Source organism: Amblyomma maculatum, chromosome 6 (genome assembly GCF_055883805.1).
Source record: "Amblyomma maculatum isolate TAMU_Amacu chromosome 6, ASM5588380v1, whole genome shotgun sequence".
Classification (NCBI taxonomy): Eukaryota; Metazoa; Arthropoda; class Arachnida; order Ixodida; family Ixodidae; genus Amblyomma; species Amblyomma maculatum.
In genome coordinates, this window is record NC_139349.1 from 157,533,428 (window position 1) to 157,559,182 (window position 25,755).

Consider the following 25,755-nt stretch of genomic DNA (forward strand, 5'->3'; position numbering starts at 1 on the left):
GGCCAAAGGCGTTTCGAGGAGTTTTTTCGGGCGCTTGTTGCGTACGTCTGCGTGCGTAGCATCTGATAGCAAGGGTACTTCTGATGCTTTTTGAGGCTAAACGAAAGGTTTCAGCGTGCCACATGCTCGCTCCCTATATCCTCCGTTGCAGACATCAATAACAATGCCCGTCTTAGCGAGGAAGTCTCTACCAAGAATGATTGGGACCGACAGGCCGGGGACGTGAGCCAGGCGCTGAAGCCTGACTCGTTTCTCCCATTGCACCATAAGTCACACGGCACCGCTCGCATGCGCCGTGCTGCTGGCTAGTCTGAAGGCGAGGTTGCTCTCTCGCAGACGGATCCCACTCCGACGGAGATGCTCGCATACCTCGTCGCCAAACAACGAAGCGGACACTCCTGTGTCTAGCAAAGCCATGAACTTACGCCGGACGACAGTAAGCTCAATGAGTGGCACTGGCGTGTCGCTGGGGGAGCCAAAACGACAAGTCAACGGGACCAGGAGTTTTAGTGACTCAGAACCGCTGTTGACACCGCCGGCTGTGCAGTCGTGCTCAGCGGCGGCTCCGCTCGTTTCCTGAAAGCGCGTGCTCTCAAGCAGCGGGGCGCCTGCATTCCCTGGCGTAGTGCCCTGGTTGGTTGCACCGGTAGCAGAGGGTAGTCGGCCGTTGTCGGGCAGGGCTGCTATCGTCGCGCGCCGATTGACCGTACCTCCCTTCCGGGTTTACCGTTGCAGGTGCGCGTTGCACTTGCGTCCTCGTGTCGGGATGCCGACCACGACTCTGCGTGTCTTGGCCGGGCGTAGCATGTGCTGTCCGCATGGCATACGTGTACGGGTCATGAGCTCGGTCAGACAAGTCCCAACCGTTTCTCGTTTGTCCGTCACTGAAATCAATCATTTCGGCTCCCCGGGAACGAGGGCGGAAAGTGCCTCCGTTCCAGGCGCATCGCGGCTCACTCTGCGGCTCAAGTGCGTACGAAGCCGGCCGATAGGTGCTCGAAGCGAGTATGTCCGCCTGTATGCGCTTGGCTGCCGAGGCGAGCTCGCCCAAATCTCTGAACTGAAGTCGTAGGTAGGCTGCGAAGGTAGGGTGAGCTTGTCAAGTGACACGCTCTACCTTCTCGCCGTTCGGAGCCAATGGTATGCGAGACGATACAACTCGTCCATCGCCCTCACGTACTCGAGCAAGGACTCGTCCGGATGCTGAGTACGGAGCTCCAGCTCGCGCCGCTGACGCCGTTCGTAATCTGCGGGCAAGAATTCCTCGTGCGTTCGGAACTCATCCAGCGTGCTTAACCGGTGGCCAGTGAGGCGGAACCAGCGGGCAGCCTGATCGGTCAGTGAGACTGGCACGGTCCGTGTCAGAATCTCGCCATCGGTAAGCCCTGTCGCCTGCTGGTATGTCAGCATGAGGTCCAGGTACTCGTTGGCACTGATATTATCATGATAGTCGCTATAACTGGGCAAATCCACCTCTAACCTCGGTCTCGCAGCTGGCGCGGATGTATGCAGAGTCTTCTGCACGACACCCGTGAGGCTTTCTATGAGGCGCAAAGCGTTGCGCAGCATAGCCTCTTGGGGATTGGTCTGGCCAGAGAAATCTGGCTGAACGACCGGCTGGGATGTGCAGGGTAGTGGCCGCTCCGTGTACTCCATACCTAGCGGCGCAGCGCTTGGCGAAAAGTGCCCTGCGTCGCCGCGCATCTGAGTGAGTGCGTCGCGTGAAGCACAGCTTGGCTCAAACGATATCAGATGACTTGGGCTAGCGTCAGCCTCTGTGAATGGACCGGCTGTAGCAGATACAGTCGCACCAATAGGTTGCCGTTGGGAAGCCATATCGGAAAGCATTAGCAGGGACTGGAAGTCGGACCTGCTCGCTTCCATGGCCTGTCTGTGTCGACAACCCGATACACAGACACTCGGTTTGTTGCGCATGTGCCCTATCAACTGCTGAAAAGCCCGAGACATTCGCGAGAGACGTGCACGTCTCGGACTGTAGAGAGAAGTTCTCCGGGTTAGGCCGGAAGGAAAGAGGGAAACCCTGCGGCAACGTCGCTGCTGGAGACTGGGAGGCAGTGGGAGTGGCTTGTGTGCCCTCCTCGCACATACCTCCCTAACAGTGCGCGCATAAACTTGCGTAATAATTATGTGCGGCCATTATAGTGGGACTGGGTATTCGTGTGTATCCCCACACCTGGGCGTTACTCTTGAGGATAATGCACTAAAGGGAGCTAGATGCTACAGTTGCCTTCTAGCCCCGGCATGCAGCCCTAACAGACAGAACTGCGACTCCTCAACCCGCGGTGCGAGAAGTCGCCACTACGGCGGGTTCGGGCCAGAGGGGAAAAACACCGAGTTGTGCACTTGAACAAGATTTAATCTGCCTGCCTGAGTAATTATACACGGCAAATCAACAGCACTCAAATACAACTGCCATAGCGAGCGAATGTCACACTTGCATACTGTTGGTGAAATAAAAACCACCGAATGGGGAAGCATATGCAAGGAGGTGAAAGGAGTTCTGCTCACCTGGCATGGCTTCGCGCTCATGGTCCACAACGGTCAGTGCGTACTTTGACCGGGCGATTCTGGGTGGCGGTAGCAGCCCCTCAGCGAGAATCGTGGACCGTGCACGCGTGCGCGATCACTTACTGAAAAGCCCCGAGAGAGTTTCGAAAGGCATGCTCTTCGTCTTGGACCGGGGAGAGGAGCTGTCCTGGGTAGACTGGGAGAAGAGAGGGAAACCCGCGGTGGCATAGCCACGGGAGACTGGGAGGCAGTTAGGGATGGCTAGTGTGCCCTCTCCTCGCGGTCCTCCCTAACAGCGCGCATAATCTCGCACGATAAATACGTGCGGCCGTTATATGGGGACAGAGGATTTTGGTGTATCCTCCTCAAGATGATGCAGGAGTTCTCAAACTTTCTTGCCTCAAGGAACACAATTACAAAATCATTATCATGCTGTTTCTCGACAGTGAACCCATCATTTTTTCTCTATTGTTTAGTTCATTTTGTGAGCATTTTGTTTTTTTTTTTTTTTTTGCTTTCTTGCTTTTGACAACCAGCTTCTTATTAATTGCCCATCTCTCGCTTATGCTCAGTCCTCAAAATGCAAAACTAGAAGCTGAAATCTAGGATAGGATAGGATAGGAAATCCGTTTGTTTCTCTAGGAAGGTCTTGTGCTAGTAGCAGAAGAGGTCTATCTTCCGTCTTCTCACAGGGTCGGTGCCCCTATTCCACGGCTCCGCTGAGCTTCGCTGCTCGCTGGGTGTGCTGGATCAGACTTAGTTGGCATTCCAAATCGGCGCTGGAGAGCCGGCTCTCCCACTGTTCCGCACTCGGGTCTTTACGAAAGCTATCGTTATTTCTACATTGCCACGTGATGTGGTATAACGAAGGTTTGCTACCACACCATGGGCAGGTGTCCCGATATTGTGACGGATAAAGTTTGCTTAGGATATACAGGTTAGGGAATGTTTCTGTCTGCAGTCTTCGCCAGTACACTGCCTCTTGTTGTTTTAGATCCCGATGAGGCGGCGGATAGCGGATCCATACCCCCTTATAGTAGTTCAGAATGTGAGTACGTAGGCCCGACTCGCTCGGGTAGATCGTCCAATTGGGAGGAAGCTCGGCTCGTGTACCCTCGAGCTACCTCATCGGCGCGTTCGTTCCCCACTATGTTGGTGTGTCCTGGCACCCAGTAGATGTTGTGTTTGACTTTTGATGGGGTCGCGCTCTGGAGGAGCCTGAGCGCGGCGCGATCTATGCGGCCGTTCATGTAGCTACGGCACGCTTCTCTCGAATCTGTAAGAATGGTAAGGGACGTGTTGCTTCAATACCCGGCTACCACCGCTAGAGCAACGGCCAGCTCCTCCCCTTCGGTTACCGTGCAATCCCTGACTGAGACGCTAGCTAGTTCCTTTAGGTTGGAATCAATAGCTACCGCCACTGCGCTGTTATGTGAGCTTCCTGTATACGGAGCCGCGTCCGTGTATACTGTTGTGGATCTTGTAACTAAATTTATTTGTACATACTTCGCCCGGGCTGCTCTACGGGCCACATGCAAGTTGGGGTCCATGTTCCGGAGAAGGGAGCTAACCTTTAGCGTCTGGCGAATTGCGTCCGGTATGCTCGCAGTACGATTCTCGATTTCCGCAGTTGCACCTAGCCCGTCGCCTAAGAAGCGAGCACCCCGTAGGAGTCTGCTGGAGCCTGGCTATCTGCGTGACCAGTTGGGCTTTTTTGATCTCTTCGAAGGTGTGGTGACACCAAGAGCTAGTAGTTTTGCGTTGGAGGTGTTCATTGGTAGGTGCAGGGCTGTCTTGTAAGCTTTGCGGATGATGATATCTGCACTTTCCACTTCTCCTTTGTTGAGGTTGAAATACGGGAGGGCATAGCCCACGCGACTGAGTACCAGGCTCTTAACCAGGCGCAGGGTATCCCCCTCTCGCATACCGCTCCGCTTCTGCGACACACGCGTGATCATCCTGGCGACCTGAGTGGTCTATTGCTTGAGAAGGCCGAGCGTATGGCCGCATCGCTGATTGCTCTGAAGCCACATTCCTAAGACTCGTATCTTGTCTCGTTAGGGAAGTAGCTGTCCTTTGAGGGAGACATTGAGGGTCCCTTCTTTCTGTTTCCCTTTGTGAACTCTCAGAAGTTCGGATTTTTCTGTGGAGCAGGCGAGACCTCGTGCACGGACATATTCTTCTACGCAGGTAGCCGCTGTTTGCAGTCGTTTTTCTTTCTGGCCGAGCGACCCGGAGGTAACCCGAACCGTGAAGTCATCAGCGTACATGGCGTGCTGTATGCCTTCTACCTTCTCAAGTTGTCTAGCGAGTCCGATCATAGCCACGTTGAAAAGTAGTGGTGAGATGACGGACCCTTGAGGTGTGCCTTTGTTGGGGGTCGAGAATTTATCGCTGCGAAGGTCTCCAAGCCCAACTGTTGCAGTTCGGTTGGAGAGAAAGGCCTTCACATAGCTGTGAATCTTCTCGCCACAGTGGAGGTGGTCGAGTCCTTCCATTACAGCCGCGTGGCTAACATTGTCAAAGGCCCCTTTAATATCGAGGGCCATGACCGCGTTCTCGCCAGCGCTTAGGACATTGGTGAGGACTTCCTCTTTGAGTTGTATGAGGATGTCCTGGGTGGAGAGGTGAGCTTGGAAGCCGAACATGCTGTGGGCGTACAGGTCTTCGTCCTCCATGTAATTTTGGAGCCTCCGAGTAACAACACGCTCGTAGAGCTTGCCTAGGCAGGTGAGTGAGATAGGTCGGAGGTTTTCGATCTGGAGTTTTCTTACCCGGTTTTGGGATCATTACGACCTCTGCATGCTTCCACTCTTCAGGAACCGTTCCTGCGGCCCAGTGCCCATGAGGAAGGTGGTCAATTGGTCGACCGCCCTGTCGCTGAGGTTGCGTATGAGTACATTATGGATCTTGTCTGCACCCGCCGCAGTGTTGCACATGCATACCTTTATGGCAGCCAACACTTCTTCCCTGGTGATCGGCCTGTCCAGGTGGGTGTTCAGTCTTCCCAGGTATGGTTTTGGGTATGCTACAGGCAAGGTCGTGCCGTAGCATTTCTCTTTTACTTTATCTGACAGTTCCTCCTCCGTACCCTCGAAGGTGTGGATGAGTCTGCGGATAGCTTTCCCACTTTCGGCCCTGGTTTGGATAGGGTCGGGGAGGGTCTTGAGTATACGCCACGTTTTGGCCGTGCTGAGGGTGCCGACCAGCGAGCTACTGAACTGCTGCCAGCTCTGCCTGGCCAGTTGGGCTGCGTACTCCTCCGCTATCTTGGTGACTTCTGCAGTCTTCAGCTTGAGTTTCCTGTTAAAGCGCTGCTTCTTCCAGCGCTTGGTGAGCCCTCGCCGTGCCTCCCATAGCCTGAGGAGCCGAGGGTCCACCTCTGGTGTTTGCTCGGTGCCATGCACTTCCTGAGTGTACTGCTTCTGGATGTCTTTGAGTTGTCTATGGAAGTAATCCCCCCTTCCAGGTCCGTGCATGCCTTGCGGAAGGCCGGCCAGTTGGTGATCTTGGCCGTGCCGAGCTTGCGCTTGATGTTGGTGGTTGTTATCGTGATCTTCAAGATATAATGGTCACTGCCTAGATTCTCCAGCAGATTCTCCCACGTTGCATGTTTCGCCCCCCTGGCAAAAGTTAAGTCCGGACATGTATCCTTCCTCGACCTCTATACCTTTCTGATTATTTGTGGAGTATCCCCATTGCTGTCCGCGAGCGTTAAGTCGCCTACAATGAGCAGGGTGTTGCTTTTAGCAAGTTTGCTGGCCCCTAGAAAGAGTTTACGAAAATTCGCGTCCCTCTGGCGAGGCGGGCTATAGAGGTTTACGAGAAAGACACTCTTTTCCTTGTGCTTCTTTTTGGGAATAATTTCCGTCACTAAGTGCTCAATTTTTGTGTTGAGAATCAGGTCATGGACTATGGTTACCAACTTTTTGCTCACCAGGGTTGCCGTGCGTCCGGTATCGTAGCACATATATCCCCTGAGTGTCAGTGTCGTGTTAGTTTCCTGTAAAGCTATTATATCGGGTGTGGAGTCTTGCATGAGTAGAAACTGCATTAGCAGTCCCTGTTTTTGGCGGTACCCCCTGCAGTTCCATTGCCAGATTTCTAGTGGTGTTTGTTTAGCCATGGCTTTGGGCGTTGTTCGGATTGGAGTCTTCAGTGCCGAAACGGCGTTCTTGTGTGAGCCTGTCCCGGGCCTCGTTTGTTATTCGTCGCGTATTTTGGCTTTTGACGTGGCCCTTCGACGCAACTTTTTGCTCTATTAACGTAACTTTCTGTTCTAATAGGTTGGTTTTGACATACATAGCATCTAATCTTGCGTGAGTTTGGCAAAACTCTTCTTTGATGCGAACCGTGAAATCCTCCATGTGCTGCATGAAAGCTCTTAATTCCTCGTGGCTCACGTCTAAGGCGGATGGGGGTCGTTGCACTTCGACTTGCTGGATCGGGGGCCACGGTACCTGCCCTGTTCTTTGGGCCTGCATCTCTTTAATGAGGTCATTGACTTTTTTACGGAGATATGCATTCTCCTTTCTTAGAGCTTTAACCTCTTCCGAATTACGCATAATATTCTTTTGATCCAAGTGCGTAAACAGTGAGTTTGGAGGGCCCGCTCCCCAGCTCACCTTAACGCCGCCTTTCTTCTGTTGTTGCTTCTGCGACTGCTGCTGTTGCTGCTCCAGCTTGGCCGTTGACCGGTTTAGCGGCGGGAAAGAGTCATCCCTGGATCGGCTCTGGCTGCGATCTTGCACTATGCTACGGCCATGGCTCGAGGAGCGGCCATGGTCCCGCTCAGAGCTCAGCCACCTGGTTCGGCGCTCTTGACTCGGGTTCCGGTTCCGCTTCTGCTGCTGCAATTGTTTCAATTGCTGCTGGGGCTCCCGCTGCAGCTGCTGCAGTTGTTGCTGTTGCTGCTGCTGCTGCCAGTGTTGTTGCCTGGACTGAAATCTAGTCACACGACCAATGTTCCACCTCACTCACGCACTCCTTGCTCCGGGGGCAGTGCGGCATAGTTTAACGCGATGATTTAAAGGCCCTGTTCACCAGGAAGGCTGGTGGTGGTGTTGTCAGAGAGAAGTCATGAGAATGGCACCTGGCAGCTTACATGGCTGCACTCCTGGCGTTATGTTTGTTTGACAGGAGCTGACCTCTCCTTTAACATGGGTGGGCGATATCAGAATCATCCTGCCAGGACTCATGCATTGATGTTACCCTTAGGCCACGCAGGCATCTTCATATGGCTTGGTTAAAGTGGGGCTTTAAATGTGGGCACATTTTTTCCTGCTTCGTCAGTTACAGGTTTTTCAGCCAGGTGGGCTCTAGCAGCAGAAGTTCGCCTTCACACTGCCACCATCATTTAAATGCCTGGAAAAAAACACTTGCTTATTCTGTTTACTTGGCTAAGCTAACCCGGCTGTATGGCCTACGGCTTCTGGAGTGCACTAACCCCAATGCACATCACCTTCTGCACCGTGTTTTTTTTTCACCTTTTTGCCAGTGTTCTAAACGTGTATATCATCAAAAGTCGGGTCATACCCACTGCAGGGCAAAGGCCTCTCTCATATTGCTCCATCTAAGCAGGTTCTGTTGGTTGGTATGTGGGGTTTAACGTCCCAAAGCAACTCAGGCTATGAGAGACGCCGTAGTGAAGGACTCCAGAAATTTCGACTACCTGGGGTTCTTTAATGTGCACTGACATCGCACAGCACACGGACGCCTTGCTTTTTGCCTCCATCGAAAAGCTGTCGCTGAGGCCGGGATTCGATCGAGCGCCGTAACCACTGCGCCACCCCGGCGGGGTAAGCTGGTCCTGTGCTAGCTAAATTCATCCACTTGAACCCTGTATACTTGACCTCATCCATCCACCTAACTTTCTGGTGCCCCCTTCTACGCTTTCCTTCCCATGGAATCCAATTTGTTACCCTTAGCGACCAGCGGTTATCCTCTCTTCGCACTACATACTCTGCCAATGCCCACTACTTCTTGATTTCCATTAGAATGTCATTAACTTGAGTTATTTCTCTGACCTGTTCTGCACACTTCTTATTTCTTAACATTACTCTAGTCATACTTGGTGATGGTCATAATCTTAGTCACACAGGGTGCGCACTGGTCCTTGAAAACCCTTGAATTTGAAAATTTTGTTTTCAAGGCCCTTGAAAATCCTGGAATTTTTGCTGCTCCTTGAAAATTCTTAAATTCCTTGCGTTCTGCATACAAATAATTATTAATCAGAAAAAAATGCGGTTAAAATATTTGTGTTTTCAATATTGTGTTTCAGTATCTGCATTTCAGGCGCAAAAGATAGTTTGTGCTAATATAACCAACGTTGTGCGGCAGCGGTTAGCCACATTGGAGCCACTCGCTCTAAAGCCGACTTGAGCCGATTCAATCCAACCCGATTTTGCTGCTTCGTGATGATGGTTGACGGCATTGCATTTTTACGTCGGTTCTGCACCCGACTTGTTGCGGCTAAAAGCATCCCACTGCAAAGCAAAATGCCTGGGAAATGCAAATTTCAAGGCGTGTGGCTTCACAACGACGCTTACAAAGACTGGATTGCACCAGATACAACGAGTGAGCACCGCGCCAGATGCAGGCCTTGCAGCAAGACTTACGATATCACCACCATGAGCGAGTCGGCGTTAAAGAGCCATATGAAGAGTGGTAAGTGTGCTGGTGTCATGAAGATTGCAGCCAACAGTCAGCCATCCTGCCTCCTTCACAATCGGGAAAGCTAGACGGTAGCTGGTGACAAACGCTGAGATTCTGTGGTCTTCAAAGGTTGTCACATCGCATTTTGCTTGTCGGTCATCATCGGAAGCAGGCCTGCTATTCCAGCGTATGTTCCTGGACAGTGACGTGGCCAAAGCATTTTCTTGCAAATAAAAAATGTGCCTACGTGATGTGCCATGGTCTGAGACCCTTCTTTTCATCTGCTTTGCAGCGAGAGATAAAGGATTGTGATTTCTACGTGGTACTTTTCGACGAGTCCACGAACAGCTATCTCCAGCGGAAACAAATGGATGTTCACATCCGGTTTGAAATTCGTCTCACAAGGTGGCAACGAGGTACAGTAAAACCTCGTTAAAACGTACCCGCTTTAACAGTAGTTTCATTTTAAAAATAGCAAAGTCAAGTCCCCGACTCGGCTTCTATTCAATATAATGCATTTCGCATCCGCATAAACTGTGCCAGCTTATCGCGGACGTATCAGCACGTACCATTTTCACTTTTCGTCGTACAATTCACGGCGGTAGTACTGCCTCACAAAGGACTGTTTGACTAGTGTTGTGACAAACCTCCATAAACGCGACCGATGCGATAGCAAGCTACATAGCCAATGACAAATTGGAGCCAAGTTTACCAAATGCAGCTGCGATGATGATAATACAACTAGTGCCATCTTGTGGCGAGCACTCCAGTCCAAGCCGTAAACTAATGGTGTCTTCGGCTGACGGCACTCGTAGAGTTTTCTGTGCACTCCTGCAAAGGAGGTTATATATATAAAAATTTCTGGAGTGGAAGTCCTCTATACCGGCCAATGGGCTGGGGTGAAGCCTGTGGCGGCCATCTTGAGGGGGGCGAGAAGAGGCCTGCCAAGCGCTTGGGAGCGCTTTTCACGGGCGTTGCCAGTGTGTTTCAAGTGCTTAAAGGATTTTTAAGTTCTAATGCAATGTTGTGGGCTACCAGCTGAGCCATACTGGACGTCTCTGAATCGATTTGAACCACCTGAATGTTCATTGATATCGACGATATCTGAATACTGAGGCGTTCGCTTTATTCAGTGCTCAACATCAATGTCAAACCTTCTAGTGAAGCCGTAGCAACGCTAGTATTGCGTAGTTGTGTAGCTTATGTCAAGTATGCTGCATTAATTGCATGTCTTAAGTAAACATAGTGAATTAACTGCTAATGAACTTTAGATTTTACACATCGTCGAGCCATGTCGTTAGCATATGTCCAGTGTAAGTACACTGGCCTATTTTAATTCTTAATTAGTTGTGCTGATTAGACAATTGTTCATGAATATTAAAATACATGCACTGGCTACAAGTCATATCGTTGCATAGCTTATGCCTAGTACAAGTGCTCTAGACTACCTGCACGTCTTAATTACCGCTAATTAGTCAATTGTGATTAAACCTGAAATGTATGCTATCCTTTAAAGTCATATATTGTGGTGTAGCTTATATTGAGTACAGTTGTACTAAACTAATATTGCAATTATCAGTAATTAATTACCACAATAAGCAGTAAAAAATTTAAATGCGCAGCTAGTGCAGTGCTGTTGGAGTTGGCATAGGCTATCCAACGATATACGATTTGTAGCTATAGCATGTATTTTAATATTTATTGACAATTATGCAATTAGCAGTAAATAATTACTGCAATTAGCGGTAAATAATTAAAACGCACAGCTAGTCTAGTGCTGTTGGACTTGGCATAAGCTATCCAACGATATACGACTTGTAGCTATAGCATGTATTTTATTATTTATTCACAATTATGCAATTAGCAGTAATTAATTAGGGCCAAGGAAGTTATATAATTAGGACCTAAAATTAGCCCAGTGCAGTTATACTCTACATATGCTATCTAGCGACATATGACTTGATGTCGCATAAAATCCACGTTTGAAAGCAGTATATAATTCACTATGTTTAATTAAGACGCACTTAATAAAGTGCTATTATACTCAACTTAAGCCACGCAGCTATACAATAAAGCATTGCTATGGCTTCACTCAAAGGTTTGACATTGATGTTGAGCTGCTACTTTTGCACAGAGTAGAGCAAAAAAACGCCGCAGCACTCGGAAATCACCTATATCTTTAAAAATCCAGGTAATTCAAATCGATTCGGAGACGTCCAGTATGGCTCACCTGATAGTTTGCAGCATTGCATCAAAATCTAAAAATCATTTAAGCACTTGAAACATGCTGCCAACGCCGGCGAACACAGCTTTGGCTTACTTGTGAAACGTTATCCCCGGTGTCTTCACACGGTTAACACAGCCGAATACGACGGACGAACTGACCATGATGTGTCAAAACGCTACTAATATGCTCAGGAACTATTCATGACACCATACACCAACATCAATCCAAGCGGCGTTGCTGTGCAGTAAAGAAATATCCGTAAACGGGCCGCGCGCTTGACTGCGGCTGCTGCCGTGAGTGTGGCCGCCTGTATGTTTTGCTCCTCCCAAGATGGCGGCATGTTGGCGTCACTTTTTGGACGTCACCTCCACTCCAGAAGTCTTTATATATAACCTCCTTGACTCCTGCATAGCCTCCGGGATTCTTAACTGTCTTGGTGGCTATCCTACGTTCCTACAAATGGTGTGTAGAGCTAATGCTAACTAGAAAAGCCGGTGCATGCTGCCAAATGTTGCAACTCCAACAGTGCTCCACGAGTGCTGTCAGCCAAAGACACCATAACTGTGGCCTCCGAGCGCCGTGCCGCCGGAGCCGATTACAGAGTCATCCATATACTCTGTCCTCCCTCTAGCGGGCCCTATTTTGGACCAATCCGAGCGACCACCCCTTCTTGCTCCGTGTTCCTTGCACGCCTAGGCCTTGGTTCACTTTCTTTCGCACGTGTTACGCCATTGACCTGCTGGGTGCGATTCACCTGCTGGAAAACTCATGGTGGCAGGTCTAGTCTGCTACCGAGTAGAACTGTTTTAAGTACGCAGGTTTTCGCTAAGTGTGCACGGGTGACACAGACGACACAAGCAATATTACCGGCGTCCTGGACAATACATGTGAGAACCTGCTGACCGAAGTACTTGAGAGGGAAGGTTCTTTAGAAGCATTACCTTCTCTGAATTCAGGAACGTCGACAACGAAGTGGAAACTTCGCCAGACATGTCGGATGAAGCTATCGTTGCCTCAGTGGTGGTGGAAGTGGCTCCAACTGACAGCGATGACGACGACGACACAGAAAGTGTGGAAGACCCGGGCCCAACAGTGGCAGAAGCTGCGCCCACTGTGAGCGCCATGCGGCTGTTCGCCAAAAAAAGGGGACTAGCTGAAAAGCTGGCTCGCGACCTGAATGAGTTTGAAGCTGCTGTTGTCACTGCTAGAGCACCTATGCGTCAGACTAAGATTACCGACTTTTGCAATGCAAAATAAAGGCTGCATTTTTTTTTTTTTTAACCTACTGCCCGTTTCCACTTGTTTTCTGGCAGGTAAGTTGGTAATTGTACACTATTCTTGTTCAGCCGTAGTACCATTTAGTACATACTTTTTCCGAGTTCCGGCAAACTACGGCTTAACGAGGTTTTACTGTGCTATACTTCGCTGTTTATGGGGCGCTCAACATCCGACAGCATCCCTCTCTTCCCTCTTGAGAAAATTCTTCAGATTTGAATGGATGGTCTTAATGTTAATCTTAAGTTACTCAAGAATTTCCAAGAGCACCTGCATCAAGCATACCAAGTTCGATGTCTGAACATTGGGACCTGTGGCCTCCACACCATGCACAACGCCTACAGGGCAGGTGTTACAGCAAGTAAGTGGGGAGTTGACTGTCTGCTCTCTAGTCTGAGCACGCTTTTCCATGGTTCTCCTGCAAGGAGGGAAGACTTCTCAGCAGTTACCGGTCAGGAGACTTTTCGTTACCCACCAGTGATTAGAGAATATCCCTGTGATAGAGAGAGCCTTGCTATTGTGGTGTGATATAAAGTTTATTGCAGCTGCAAGGAAGAAGGAAGTAAGCCGGCCAAAATGTGGATCATATCACAACTTGTGCGAGTTTGCCAGTGATGTCTTACTGCTAGCAAAGCTTCAGTTTTCACTAGGTGTGGCCATGACCCTCAAGCCATTCCTCACTGAGTACCAAACGGATCAGCCCATGATGTTCTTTCTTGCAAGGGATTTAGAAACAGTAGTCGGGAAGCTACTGACGAAGTTTCTGAAGTGCGCGGTCTTGTCTTCAGCAAAAGGAGTCACTGGTGTGCTGATGATGGACATTGAAAGCACCGAGAACCACACTCCGCTTGAAAAGGTGGATGTAGGCCATGCCGCTGAACAGACTGTCAGGAAAACTAAAGCAAGCCAGAAGGACGTGTTACAGTTCCCCGTGGAATGCAAACACTTCTTGATCAGTGTGACAGAGAAGGTGCTTAGAGAAGCCCACTGAGATTCTCAATCGTTAGGAGTTTGTCCACTCTGGACCCACGACAAATGTGTACTAAACCATATGAGTGCCTGGCCGGCTTCAGAAGAGTGTTGGATGCCCTCATTACAGCAGGCAGAATGTCTGAGCACCAAAGAGACGCTGTACTGGGGGAGTACACTGAGTTCCTGCGGGAAGAGATGCATAACCTGCGAATGCTTGAGAAGAATGTAAACAGGTTGGACGAGTTCTTGTCTGAGCTGGTGAAGTTTAAATCATCATATGGGGAACTCTGGAAAGTTGTGAAACTTTCGCTTGTGCTCAGCCACGGGCAGGCCACTGTGGAGCGAGGGTTTAGTGTGAACTGCTAGGTTGCCGTAGAAAACCTGAAGGACCTCTCGTATATTTCGCAACGTATTGTATGCGACGCTGCGGACAAAGCAGGGGGCGTTCTTAATGTCCTTATTACGAAAGACCTAAGGACTGCTGTATCAGCTGCCCGGTAGCAGTATGCTGCACACCTGGAGGCAGTAAAAAAAGCAGTGTGATGATGTCAGGGAATCAAAGAGGCACTGTATCGACGAAGAGATCGACGTGATGAAAAAAAAAGAATATAAACTCGAGGCAACAATAGCTGACCCCCCCTTCCTTCTGATAAGACCCACAAAATAAACATGCAGCCATCTAAAAAAATGACAGGGGAAAACAATGGAGTGAAATACGAGGAGCTAACAGAAAGCCTGAAAACTGGTGGATAATGATGGCTGGATTGAAAATGACTAAGGCAACTGTTACGGAATTGACTTAGGCAGAAGTCATTTGAAAGGCTTCAAGTACAGTTTTTATCAGAATTGTAGAGCCCAGCGTGTCTGCTTCTGGGCCACTTCATGCGGCTTGTAATACGTTTATAGTGTTCCGGAACTTTTGATGTTAAAGGGATACTAAAGAGAAAATAGAAGTGGGCTTGCATCGATAGAATGCCAGTTCCTGATTACAAAAAAGCCTCTCTTACTGAAAACAGAGTTGTTATAAGGTAGTAAAGAGGAAGAACAGAAATACAGGTATCGCCGCCACAGCCAAAACGGCCGAGACTCGCAACTAGCAATCACGGGACGCGCAAGGGATCCCGGAGGCTGACAAATGCGAATTACATTGCCCGTTTGAACGCAGTAGTAGGTTTTGTCTCGAACATGATAACATGCTTTTATCACACGTAGACGATGGCGAAACGACAATAAATGTTGCAAGGCAAATATAAAAATATACGTGGCGGCGCCACAGGCGCCCACTTCAGTTTCGGTTATGTTCCGGCTCAGGCACTTCGTACGTGCTCGGATAGTTTCGTTTTGGACCTGCGGCGCCTGAAATATGAGCTCGGAGCAGCAGCTGCGCCTACCCTAAGTGCTTATCGAAGGAAGATCATGACTCGGCACCATGGAGGAAGAAAAAAAGTAGGAGGGACCGGGCGCAGCCTCCGCAAGCCAACCTCGTCTGACGCCGATCCCTTCTCTCTCCTGCGCGCAATGATTCTTTAGCCAACATAGTTGCCACACTCAAAAGCAGCTGTGTACATGGTATTCTGTAGTAACTGTGGATGCCCCAACGGAAAGCCTACCGGAGTGGACTACCGAAAGTTGCGCATCTCGTCGTAACACATGTTACTTTGTTTACAAATGTTGCATTGTACTCGCGTGTTTATAGGCACACTTGTGAGAGCCTCAGGTAGGTTTTTAAACCATGGGTTCGTCAGGAAGACTACGGATTTGAAATAAAGTGCGTTACATGCTGGCTGCAGCAGTACATGTATTCGAGGTCTGCGTTTCATAAATGAAGCAGACAATTTTCGTCTCGAACAATACGTGCACATACCCTAACAAGCAAACGTCTCCTTTTTCTAGGAGTGCGGATAACAGGATAATCACCGTTGGAGCGACAGCCCCGGGCGGCTTATCAGTCTAGCATCCTGGCACGCAGCATTTCATATGACGGCTTTTGTTGTTGGGCTAGTTGGTTTGATTCTATGCTTGCAAGACTCGGCGCACAAAGGCGAAGCACGAGAACAAGAAGGACAAAGCCTGAAACACAAGAACACGAAGGACAACTGGACGAAGCGGATCAGCGCTTTGTCCTTCTTGTTCTTGACTTTGTGCACCGAACCCCGCACGTAGCGAAATACACGTGTGTACTGTGGCAGCGGCAGCTCCTAGAGCATCGGCCCATCTGAAGGTTCAAAGTTCCATCTATCGTCTAAGCTCAGCGTGCGCCTCAAATTTCTCAGAAGCAAAGAAGCAAAGGCCAGTGAAAAAAAAAGAAAAGAAATGAAGAGGTAGAGCCATGAAAAATGAACCCCGCAAAACAGATAAGGAAATATACAATTGATAGCAACAGATGCCCACTGATAACTCTTTCTACTTTCACTGGCACTCACGCATGCTATCCCGGACATAAATCCATTTGGTCCATATACAGACCAAAACACAGGTTACGTAAGGGTTATGCAAAAACCACCTGCTCTGATGTGCACACCACCGGATGCAGTTTCTATCTCTAGTCCAGTTGCGTACGCTTTCCGTTTGTCGTACATGATAACTGGGAGCAGATATAATACAGGGGACTTGGTGAGCATCTCTATATTTTCTTTTTTTTTAGAAAGCGTAGCGTGCTTTTTTGCTCTCTTTTGGGAAGAACATTTCGCAGCGAATCTGGGCGTAAGCGCTAGCTGACTGCTTGTCCGCACAACAGCGATACAACATTCACTCCACTTTACTTCGTATAGCTTCTGTGGGGTGTGAAAAACATACCTGTTGAGGGATGATTGTGTTATTGCAGTGCAGTAGTCAGTGTGTGTCCACTGAATGCTGCGGAAAAAGGAGGAGGAGGAATAAGAGGCAGTTTTGCAACATCTGTGCAGCGTGGTTGGACGCGGGTCTCCCAGCTGATCTGTCTTGGGCCAGACTTACTTCCGAAGCCTTTTTGCCACAGATTTCATGAACGTATTCAGAAATGTGGCGCGACAAACACAAGAGAAGAGACACAATTCTCTTGTGTTTGTGTTTGTTGCGCCACATTTCTGAATACTATGCAGCACCAACTAGCCCCTCAAGTTATTATTTTGAGATACCTTTCATGCACGTGCTGCGAGGTTTTCAGTTTTAAGACGAAAGCCTTTAACAGCTCACGGGTGACGTAAGCAGAAAGTGTGCACGATATGTGTTCGCGAGTTTCCTCTGGATATTGGTGGGGTTCTGGTGTATAGTGACCGATAGTTATCGTTAGTGATAGATAATGATAGTGATGCGAAAGAGAGAGAGATACTCTCACTCTCTACTTTCTCTCTCCCTCTAGTGAGAGAGGGATAGTCTCTCTCTTTTGAGGAATTGGGAGTGTTCCAAAGATTACAGCAGGGCAGCCAAAAAGCTTTCTCCTTGCTGCATATAAGGTAACTTAAGTGCTACCATGAAATCTTTAGTATAGCCCTGACCCTCATGCATCCCTTGTATTTGTGTGTGCACGCACATGCAGTGACCAGCCAGTAATTCACTGCATTGCAGTGGTATTGCGTTAAAGTAGAAATGTCACCTTTATGTTTAAGTATGCACATAACTGCCGCAATGTTTCATTGCGTTTCATTGCCCTTACTTTCAGAGAGAGTTCCTTGATCGCGGCGAGCACTTGGCCTTATCGTTTCCTGTTTGCCATACATCGCAAGCTGTCCTGTGCATGCTTTCTGAAGTATGTTTACAATCTTAGATAAATATTGTCATCGCACAGAGCTGCCTCTGCTACTTTTTGGACTGTTCACATCACAATCATCAAGTGTTCATGCTATCCAGAAGTTCCGTATGAAGTCCCGTGCAATTCTCTGAAGTGCAAAACACTCTTCCGCCAGTTCATGAATAGCGAAGCTTATTCCAAGCAGGCAATCGAAAACCGCAATCGTAAAGTGGATCATCATCATCATCATCATCATCAGCCTGATTATACCCACTGCAGGGCGAAGGCCTCTCCCATATCTCTCCACTTAACCCGGTTCTGTGCTAGCTGCATCCACTTGACCCCTGCGAACTTCTTAATCTCATCCGCCCACCTAACTTTCTGCCGCCCCCTGCTACGCTTTCCTTCCCTTGGAATCCAGTTTGTTACCCTCAGCGACCATCGGTTATCCTCTCTTCGCACTACATGTCCTGCCCATGTCCATTTCTTCTTAATTTCCACTAGAATGTCGTTAACTTAATGTCGTAAAGTGGATAGTTATTGTGAAACGGAGAGTTCTGAACAGCCTGCAAGACAGCATGAGAACACAAGCGGAGACGGGGAGAATGTTAGCTATGGCAGTGAGATAACGACAAGCACCATTTTGGTAAGCCATGCGTTGTCGTTCTTGGATTTAAGTCTGACGGTATAGCCCGTGTTTCAAAAACCGACTTCTTTTCTTTACACCAGCCCGCTCTCTTCCGACCGAAACATCACTAAGAACTTCCTGAAGGCATTACTGCTTCGTTTCTACCACTGTTCTGCTGAGCAAAGCTTCAGTTGTTGAAAGGACCAAATGTACGTTCAGTTATAAAAATCGGGGCAAGAGAAAGGAAAACTGCTGTAACCAGAAGACCAGCCCAGAAAAGACTACTGCCCCATAATAATAGTAGCCAATGAGAGCATCAAGTTTTCTATGCCAGTGCTTAACATGCTGAGAGAGCCACCTGCAAAGACCAATCGGGACTGCACAGGCAAGCTGACCTGCCAAAAAGGGGTGCTGTGAGGGATTGATCAAATTCAAGGAATGTGTCATCTGCCAATAGTCATCGATCTTGTGATTATGATTACCTACTAGGTGGGGCGGAAAGCTGTACCTACGACTGGTCGCAAGAGCATGTCTACGCACAAGGAAAAGCAGAAAGCCACATGTTCAAAGGCGAACCTAAAGAACGTTCAGTACTGGAGAGATCTAAAAGCCAGTTCACAAAGATGTATGAATGTCTACAAAGAAGCAGGCGCCTGCTTGGTCACCTCTATCTCCACGAGAAGAAGGAACTTCCTTTTTGAGTCATGTCTAACATATTGTCTGTTTGGTTTTCTTTTCTATGTCAGCAGCCTATAAAAGGCTGTGTGAGTAATAAAATGCATCGCTGATTGTCTTGTCTGTTCTTGTGCTCATAAGCTTTGTGTTTGAGACCCTTTCTTCAGTGCTTTGCTGTGAAATGTGCGGCCATGTGCCGTACAGTCAATGTGTTGGTGGTAGTCCTTACCTGGAGCATGTTAAAAGTGCCCCAGATGGTCAGGATTCACCTAGAGCCATCCACTGTGTCTACTTTCTCTCTCTCTGCCCTATGTTCCTCCTTTCACTTCCTCCTGCAGCCCATCCTTCCTGTCAGAGCTCTGGTGTTCATCAATAGGGACAGTTACCTCTGCTTTCCTTTTCCTTCTAACACTTTGCTATTTATTATTTTTTTTTTATTTATTTATTTACAAATACTGCAGACCTTCTAGAGCCTGTGCAAGAGTGGATACAAAGGAAAAAAACATGAACAAGGGAAACAGGTGTGCATACAAAGAGACGCAAAGTAACATAACAATAGCGCCGTCGCGGTGGTAAAGTCAGCATCATAGCTTCATGATTACCATGTTTTATGAATGATGCGACTGACTTCGAGTTTACAGCAGCCGATTATTATTATTATTATTATTATTATTATTATTATTATTATTATTATTATTATTATTATTATTATTATTATTATTATTATTGCTTGAAAAAAAATAATAAACTTTTCTCACTGTGAGCAACATGTTTTCATAGTCCAAGTGGTGTGTCAAGGTCATCGGAGAAAATCGAGCATAATTAAGTTCGTCTTTTTTTCTTAAAAACTCACAGGCTTTAACTGAGGGCAGAGATGGGGTAGGTGTAGGGCTCAGTGCATGTTGTTCTGTGCAGTTTCTTTGATGAAGCCAAGCAGCCATTCCTGCCGGGCACACTGTTGTACCTGTTCTACGGAGATCCATCCGTGCTTTTGCCCACCAGGGAGCACCCCTTCTACAAGGACAACAAGGAAAGCTGTGTCTACTTCTACCCTGACTGTGGAACCGACTACGGCTCCTTCCTGGTGGCCGCCCCCGCTGTGGTAAGTGGCACCACATTGGGTCGGAGGTGCATCAATCCTGAGCAAGAAATCAATTCTGTGGGTTCTTTTGGCCATTTTGGTATTTGTTTGATGCAGAAAAAAAAAAAAAAGAGTTTATTGATGACGACATTCTGTTTAAGGTGTATGGCAGTGTTTGCCTAGCCTCTGAAATCCATGCGCACACACTGAAAGAAAAATCACAGGACTGCGCTTAAACCTGCTTAAGAGCGGAAATGGTGAAAGCCATTTTACAGGACTGTTTTCCCTAACTGCAACGTTATTGTCATTGCTATCATCGTCATCGCCATCGTGGGTACTGTCATCTTAATCGTTAAAAACTAAATACATTGTCATTGTCATCGCTACTATCATCCTCACACTACACGAGGAGAATTATGGTTTGTCTCCTACGAGCCCAGTGCGGTAGGGGTTTACATGCTCGGCTGGGGATCAAAGGTATAGTGGTTCGATTCCCGCTTTAGACAGATTTTTTCTTTACGTTTTCGCTATCCTGAAACAATTGAAAGCTGCTGGTGGTGGCAACATGTCCGTTTCTTGGTGTTTTCTAGCTTTCGCAAGCTTCTCCTTCATTGAGTCAGATCTAGCTTATTGAGTACTTGCTTTAAATAATTCGTTTTTAGTTTGCATGCATAACAAACAGTACAGACTTGCTGAAGAGTAACAGGTAAGTGAAATGATGCTTCAAATCCTGCCTTTATGCTGAGTTTGGCAGCTTGAGCTTGGCTGTGCCTGTTTATTGCAGTGAAGAAATGTCACGTGAACTTGCATACTGAGCAATACCAAGGGCATACAGTAGGATCCCTCTAGTGAAGCCACTTGGACCAGCAAAAATCGTCTGTTAATGTTGATTGCATGGCCCAGAAGGTGCTGCTTGGTTATTAACTGGCTACTTACTCAGCACATGGACTTAGTTGGTAAAGGAAGCACTTAGAAATGCCTTCCATCCTGCTGTAAATGTCTCTTTGTAGGGTGGTGTAGTGTTTTTTCTCGCTGTCACAATTCATTTTATGCATCGTGCTTCCCGTTGCCCAGTGCAGTGAACAATTTCCTCCTTTCTTTCCATTCCCTACACCTCAGTGCACTTTAACCCTGTTCTCTGTTTCCTTTCTCTGCTTCGCCTCACAGCTCCAGGGCCATCGCAAAGTTTATTTCTCCTTGTAGCTTATCAGCGTAGTGTTTAAGCCATATCATGGAGAGTGCTGTTTTATTGTCTTCAGTACCGGTTTGTTTCCGAATTTTTATCTTATGATCCTGGACTGTGCACATGCCATGGTGTCGTCATTCTACAGGAATTGCATCAGCATGGCCAGGTGGTCTTTACTATAACTGTTTCTTTACTATGAATGGCAAAAAAACATGCAGTAGTAAAAAAATAAAGAATCGCCATTATGCGTGTCGTTAGCGTCATCAAAGCAGGCCCTATGGCAGCACTTTACAAGCTCCCCAGTGATGCAGCCATGTGCTTCTTCCCGTGACCCTTGCTGCTCTAGGGATGAGATAGTGCTAAGTGGGATTGAAGCATTCCCGACAACTGTTGGTTGGTGTCGGCCTACTCATCTAGACCAAAGTCGGCCCAGTGCACGTCCGCACAGAACGCACTGCCTCCTTTCTGCATGCTGCCCTCACGCAACAGGGGCGCACAAGGTCGAGAGCCAACGGGCTGATGACACATACCTCATGACAGGCTGAGACAGCAGGGCATACCACATGCTGGGGTATTCAATAGTTCTTGCACCGTTACTGTAAGTTAATCGCTGACCTTGCATTAGAGGTAGTTTTGCTTTCAACGCTGCCCTTATGCCACCCACCGTGCTTCTGCTTCAGCTTCTTGGAGTTCGCCCAGCCAGTGCTGTGTACACACCTGACGGACCTTGTGTCCCATCCGCATACACTTGGCGGTCAGTCAGTCGCAGTGCTAATGGCAGTGTTTCGATTCCTTACTTGGCATCACTGCATTCTTTGTGGGGTGTTTTGGGGTGTCATGGGAGATGGCAACACTGTTCTGTGACCCATGCCAACAGCAAGCACGTTTTTTTTTTTTTTTTTCTTTATTTAAAGCAGAGCTGGTTTGCTCTAATCAAGTCATGACATTATGGTTCTTTCAAATTGTCATCGCCCTAGTACACATTTTGAAAGTGGCGCTACCAGCGTCCATAATAAATGAATGTTCCTTATACGTGTAGCCGTTACAAGTGGGCTCAACATATTAGGAAGCTATGGAGGAGACAAGCACATATGAAACACATTCGCTGGGAACCGTTTATTAGGCACTTCGAGAGAAACATGTTTTGTATAGACCCATGAGAACAATCAGCCTTTTTCATGTCATCTGCTGTTTCATCGCTTGAGAAGACAGCTGCCATGTGCACAAAGTCTTGCAAAAACACTCATGCGCAAGATTTTTCTTGTGTGCATGCTTGTGCACCACATACGAAGCCAACTTTACAAACTGAACAGCTGCTTAGTTCTAGAGCTGTGCAAGGGGCTTGGCCAGCCCGTACCTGGCACGGCCCACGAGCTGAGCTCTGAAACCCTTCGACCCATCTTTTGGGCTGGGACCGGGCCCATGTCGGCGTGTATTTGACGTGGCCTGGCTCCACAGTCTCCCGAGTACATGTAACTGGGTGAAGCTCTTGCTTTTTGAACCACAACTTTGAAGGTCAGGGAAGATGCTGTTTGGCCTCTAAACCAGAGAAGTGGCCTAACACCATACCATGTCACTAGCCACAGCTGCGCTGGCCACCACCGGTCACCTGATCACGTCACTAACCGTGTGATGCGCCGCCGCTTCGGCCACCGTCATGCCGCTGCCCATGCAATATATAAGCACTGCAGATAAGTTAACTTCCAGCACTCGCTCCACACAGCCGTGGAGGCTAGGCCTTAGTGAGAGCACGGAAACTAGGCAAAACAATGCGTAACTTTGCTTTAACTAGGGGTTCCAATCATCTCACTAGGTATAACAGAGTTAAACCACAGCCAAATTTTTGTGAAAGTGCGAATATGGTCATGGTACACAGCAAGAAGTGCTTTGCGTCTAAAACCACTGAGGAGGGAACAAGCAAGAATGGGAGGAACTTATGAACACTAGCAAGAGCTAATAGAGGTTTGAAACACATGTTCGGTTCTACTAAGTACCACCACTGGGGAAAAGTCACTGCCGGTTGGCAGCTTTTTAGGTGTTCTTTTGAATGTGCACTGCTTTATCGTCTCTAACTTGTCTCTGTAGTGGCTTGCCCCTGACTCGACATAGTTGTGGTGGAAATGGGACATTGCAACTAATCAAAGCAACGTCTCTCATTGCCTGAGTGCTTTGTGACGTCAAACCCCATAAACCAAACCTAGTCAAAGCAGCTACCGCCATGCACTTAGTCGTCTATTGTTTCTCGCCTCAGACAATACACTGATCCGATAAAGCAAAGTGCAATGCAGCTGTGGAATATAGTTCTGCCTCGCTCCTATAAATGAGTTTGCCCTTGCATATCCATTTGTGGTAACTGGATTTGTGAGAAAGTGTGTGTGTTGGTCCCCACTATTCCGTGGCATCAACCATGTACTGCAGTGAAGGAAAAGATGCTAGCTCACAAAATAGGGCTAACAGCAGCATAGTATTGTGTGCTCTCCCCTGTTGGCCAAAGATGTGTGCAAGCTTTCACATAACATTCGCCCCACAATGTGGATGTAAATTGGAAAACGCGAACATAAGTGAGGCAGAATCAGACTTTCTTAATTTCATGTGCCTTTCGGAGAGCGTGGGGCAGTGTGCCACGCACACTTGTTAAAAGTTACTGCAGTGAACTACGCACAGTGCCGTTTTGTTGGGACCAGCGCATTGTGACTGCGGCACGACAGATTTGGAACATTATGAGCAGCAGTAGTTTCGGCCTTAGAACCATTTTTTATTCCATTGATTTTATTTATTCCATTGATGTAACTTCTTCGCTTTTTACACTGTGAACCGCACTTATGTTTAGTTGTATGTGTTTATTTCAGTACTGTTCTGTTTTTGACTTAATTGGAATGTACTACATTCTCTTCTGCAATGCCTTCGGGCCTTGAGGGTAATTAAATAAATAAATAAAAATAAACAGCCACTTGCTTTGTATGCTAAGATGTCAATTGATATAAAAATGATTAATTTTTAGCGGGCCCCTGAAATGGTACTTGCAGTATTATTCTAATGCAATAAAGCCATAGAGGGTGGCATTTGTGAGGATTCGAGTCAAAATTAACAGCTTAGAATGCAGACTATAATCTACAAATTGTCTTTAAAAGGCGCTTCTGGCGACCGCTCACAACAGATTAGGGCGACACCTACCCACGTGCTCCCTTCCCGATGGCATCATCTGGGCTTGCTAGCTGCGCCCATTCAGTAGATGCTCCCAAGTGACGCGAGCGGGACGGGACGCGGCGAGGTGTTGCCGTGGCATGTTTTGATCTTTTCTTGAGTGCTGGTGTGGGCCGTATTGAGTGGAGGGAGGTGGAATATCATTTTCATCACTGACATGATCGGTCCTAATGGACACACAGTGAGGACTGATGGGATACCCATTGCTGCTCGTGTGCATTTCCTTGTTTTAGTAATTAGCTTTTTTTATGGATTCTTTAACAAGTACGTTTGCAACACAAGGTTAAAGTTCATAGCATTGCTTTTAGCCAGCGGCTGGGAACAGTCCCAGGTATGATGAAGGGTCATGGTCTCTGTGGTGCCATCTTCAAAAAATGGGCAAAATAGGCATCCGACTCAAGTTTGACTCCTGCGTATGCATCATTGTGTAATGTGACAATTCAAAAGTATGCAAGTAAGACATGACAAACTGGTGCTTGGTGTCCACTTGGTGGCCGTTGTGCCTGTGGCTGCTTGAAGGCCAGCTCTAATCCAAAGGGGAATAAAAAAATATGACCCGATACAGAATGTGTCTGGTGACCTTGCACCACACCAGAATTGATAAGTGGCCCATGTTCCTAACTGGCAGCGTTAGGTTCCACAACTTTTTGCCATTGGATGACAGCACCTGCGTGGAGGACGTTCTGTGGCGATCGTGGCATCAGCTGGTGTAGTGTGTCGCAAATGATAACTTCACGTAGATTTGCTCGCCACTGGGGGTGATGACCATGGCTGGCAGAGGGGGGGGACAAGATTCTTGGGGTCAGCGAGAGGGGTGGCCTTTTGAAGGGGTGGCCTTTTCTATTCAGGTGAACACAAGCACTCCCTTGGCATGGGGCAGTAGTGTGGGGCAGAGAGAGTCATCGCTTGGACAGCTGTCGGACAGGCTGCAAAAGGTCTTCAGGAGGGAAAATGTGCAGTCTCCCTTGAGTAGTGTTGGCCGCTTGCGCTCTGTCAGTGTCCCTCGAAGTAGCTGTCTTTGTTCAGCAGCGAATGTTAGGTCAGTGACTATGTGCTTGGCTTCCAGATAAGCTGGATGGACCAGAAAGTGCCTCAGAGGGTCAAGTTTTTGGTCCATGGACATCAGAAACAGCTGAACCTGGATTGCGTGCTGCGGAAGGTGCTGTTCTACCCAACATCGAGGACAGTGGACGTCCCGCTGCTGAATCGAATGCTCAGAGGAGACTTTGGTAGGCAGTTGAACCAAAACAACCTTATCTTGTACAAGTGAGCAGCAAAGAATTGGAGGTAAATTCAGCATCATTACGGGAAGCCTGCAGATTTTCAGCATCATTACGGAAAGCCTGCAGATTTCCTACAGAGCCCTGGAGATGTTCCTTTTATGTCTTATTATACCGTGAAGCATGAACAGCGTACCTGACCTGACTGTACTTCTTACCTGATCGAGGGTTTCCGTTGAGTTATTGATTTGTAGTCAGTCTCCCATTGTATGTGTGCCGTGTAGTTAAAAGTTGAGAGTTTTATTATTATTTTTTTTTTTTCTTTAGCTAGCTTGTGTTAAGGAACCAAATGGCTTTCTGTTGCTCTGTAATCTTGTTCTTACAAAAACAAATTA

General features: G+C 48.0%; 1 protein-coding gene across 1 annotated transcript in view; it reads left to right on the plus strand.

The window, feature by feature from the left end:
• The window catches only part of LOC146187252 (uncharacterized), a 43,944-nt gene that overhangs the window by 10,553 nt on the left and 7,636 nt on the right, over positions 1–25,755 (plus strand). The window contains exons 3-4 of the mRNA XM_084607586.1: positions 19,585–19,771; positions 25,207–25,369. Coding sequence (XP_084463712.1) covers positions 19,585–19,771; positions 25,207–25,369 — 350 coding nt within the window. The remainder of the gene's footprint in view (positions 1–19,584; positions 19,772–25,206; positions 25,370–25,755) is intronic.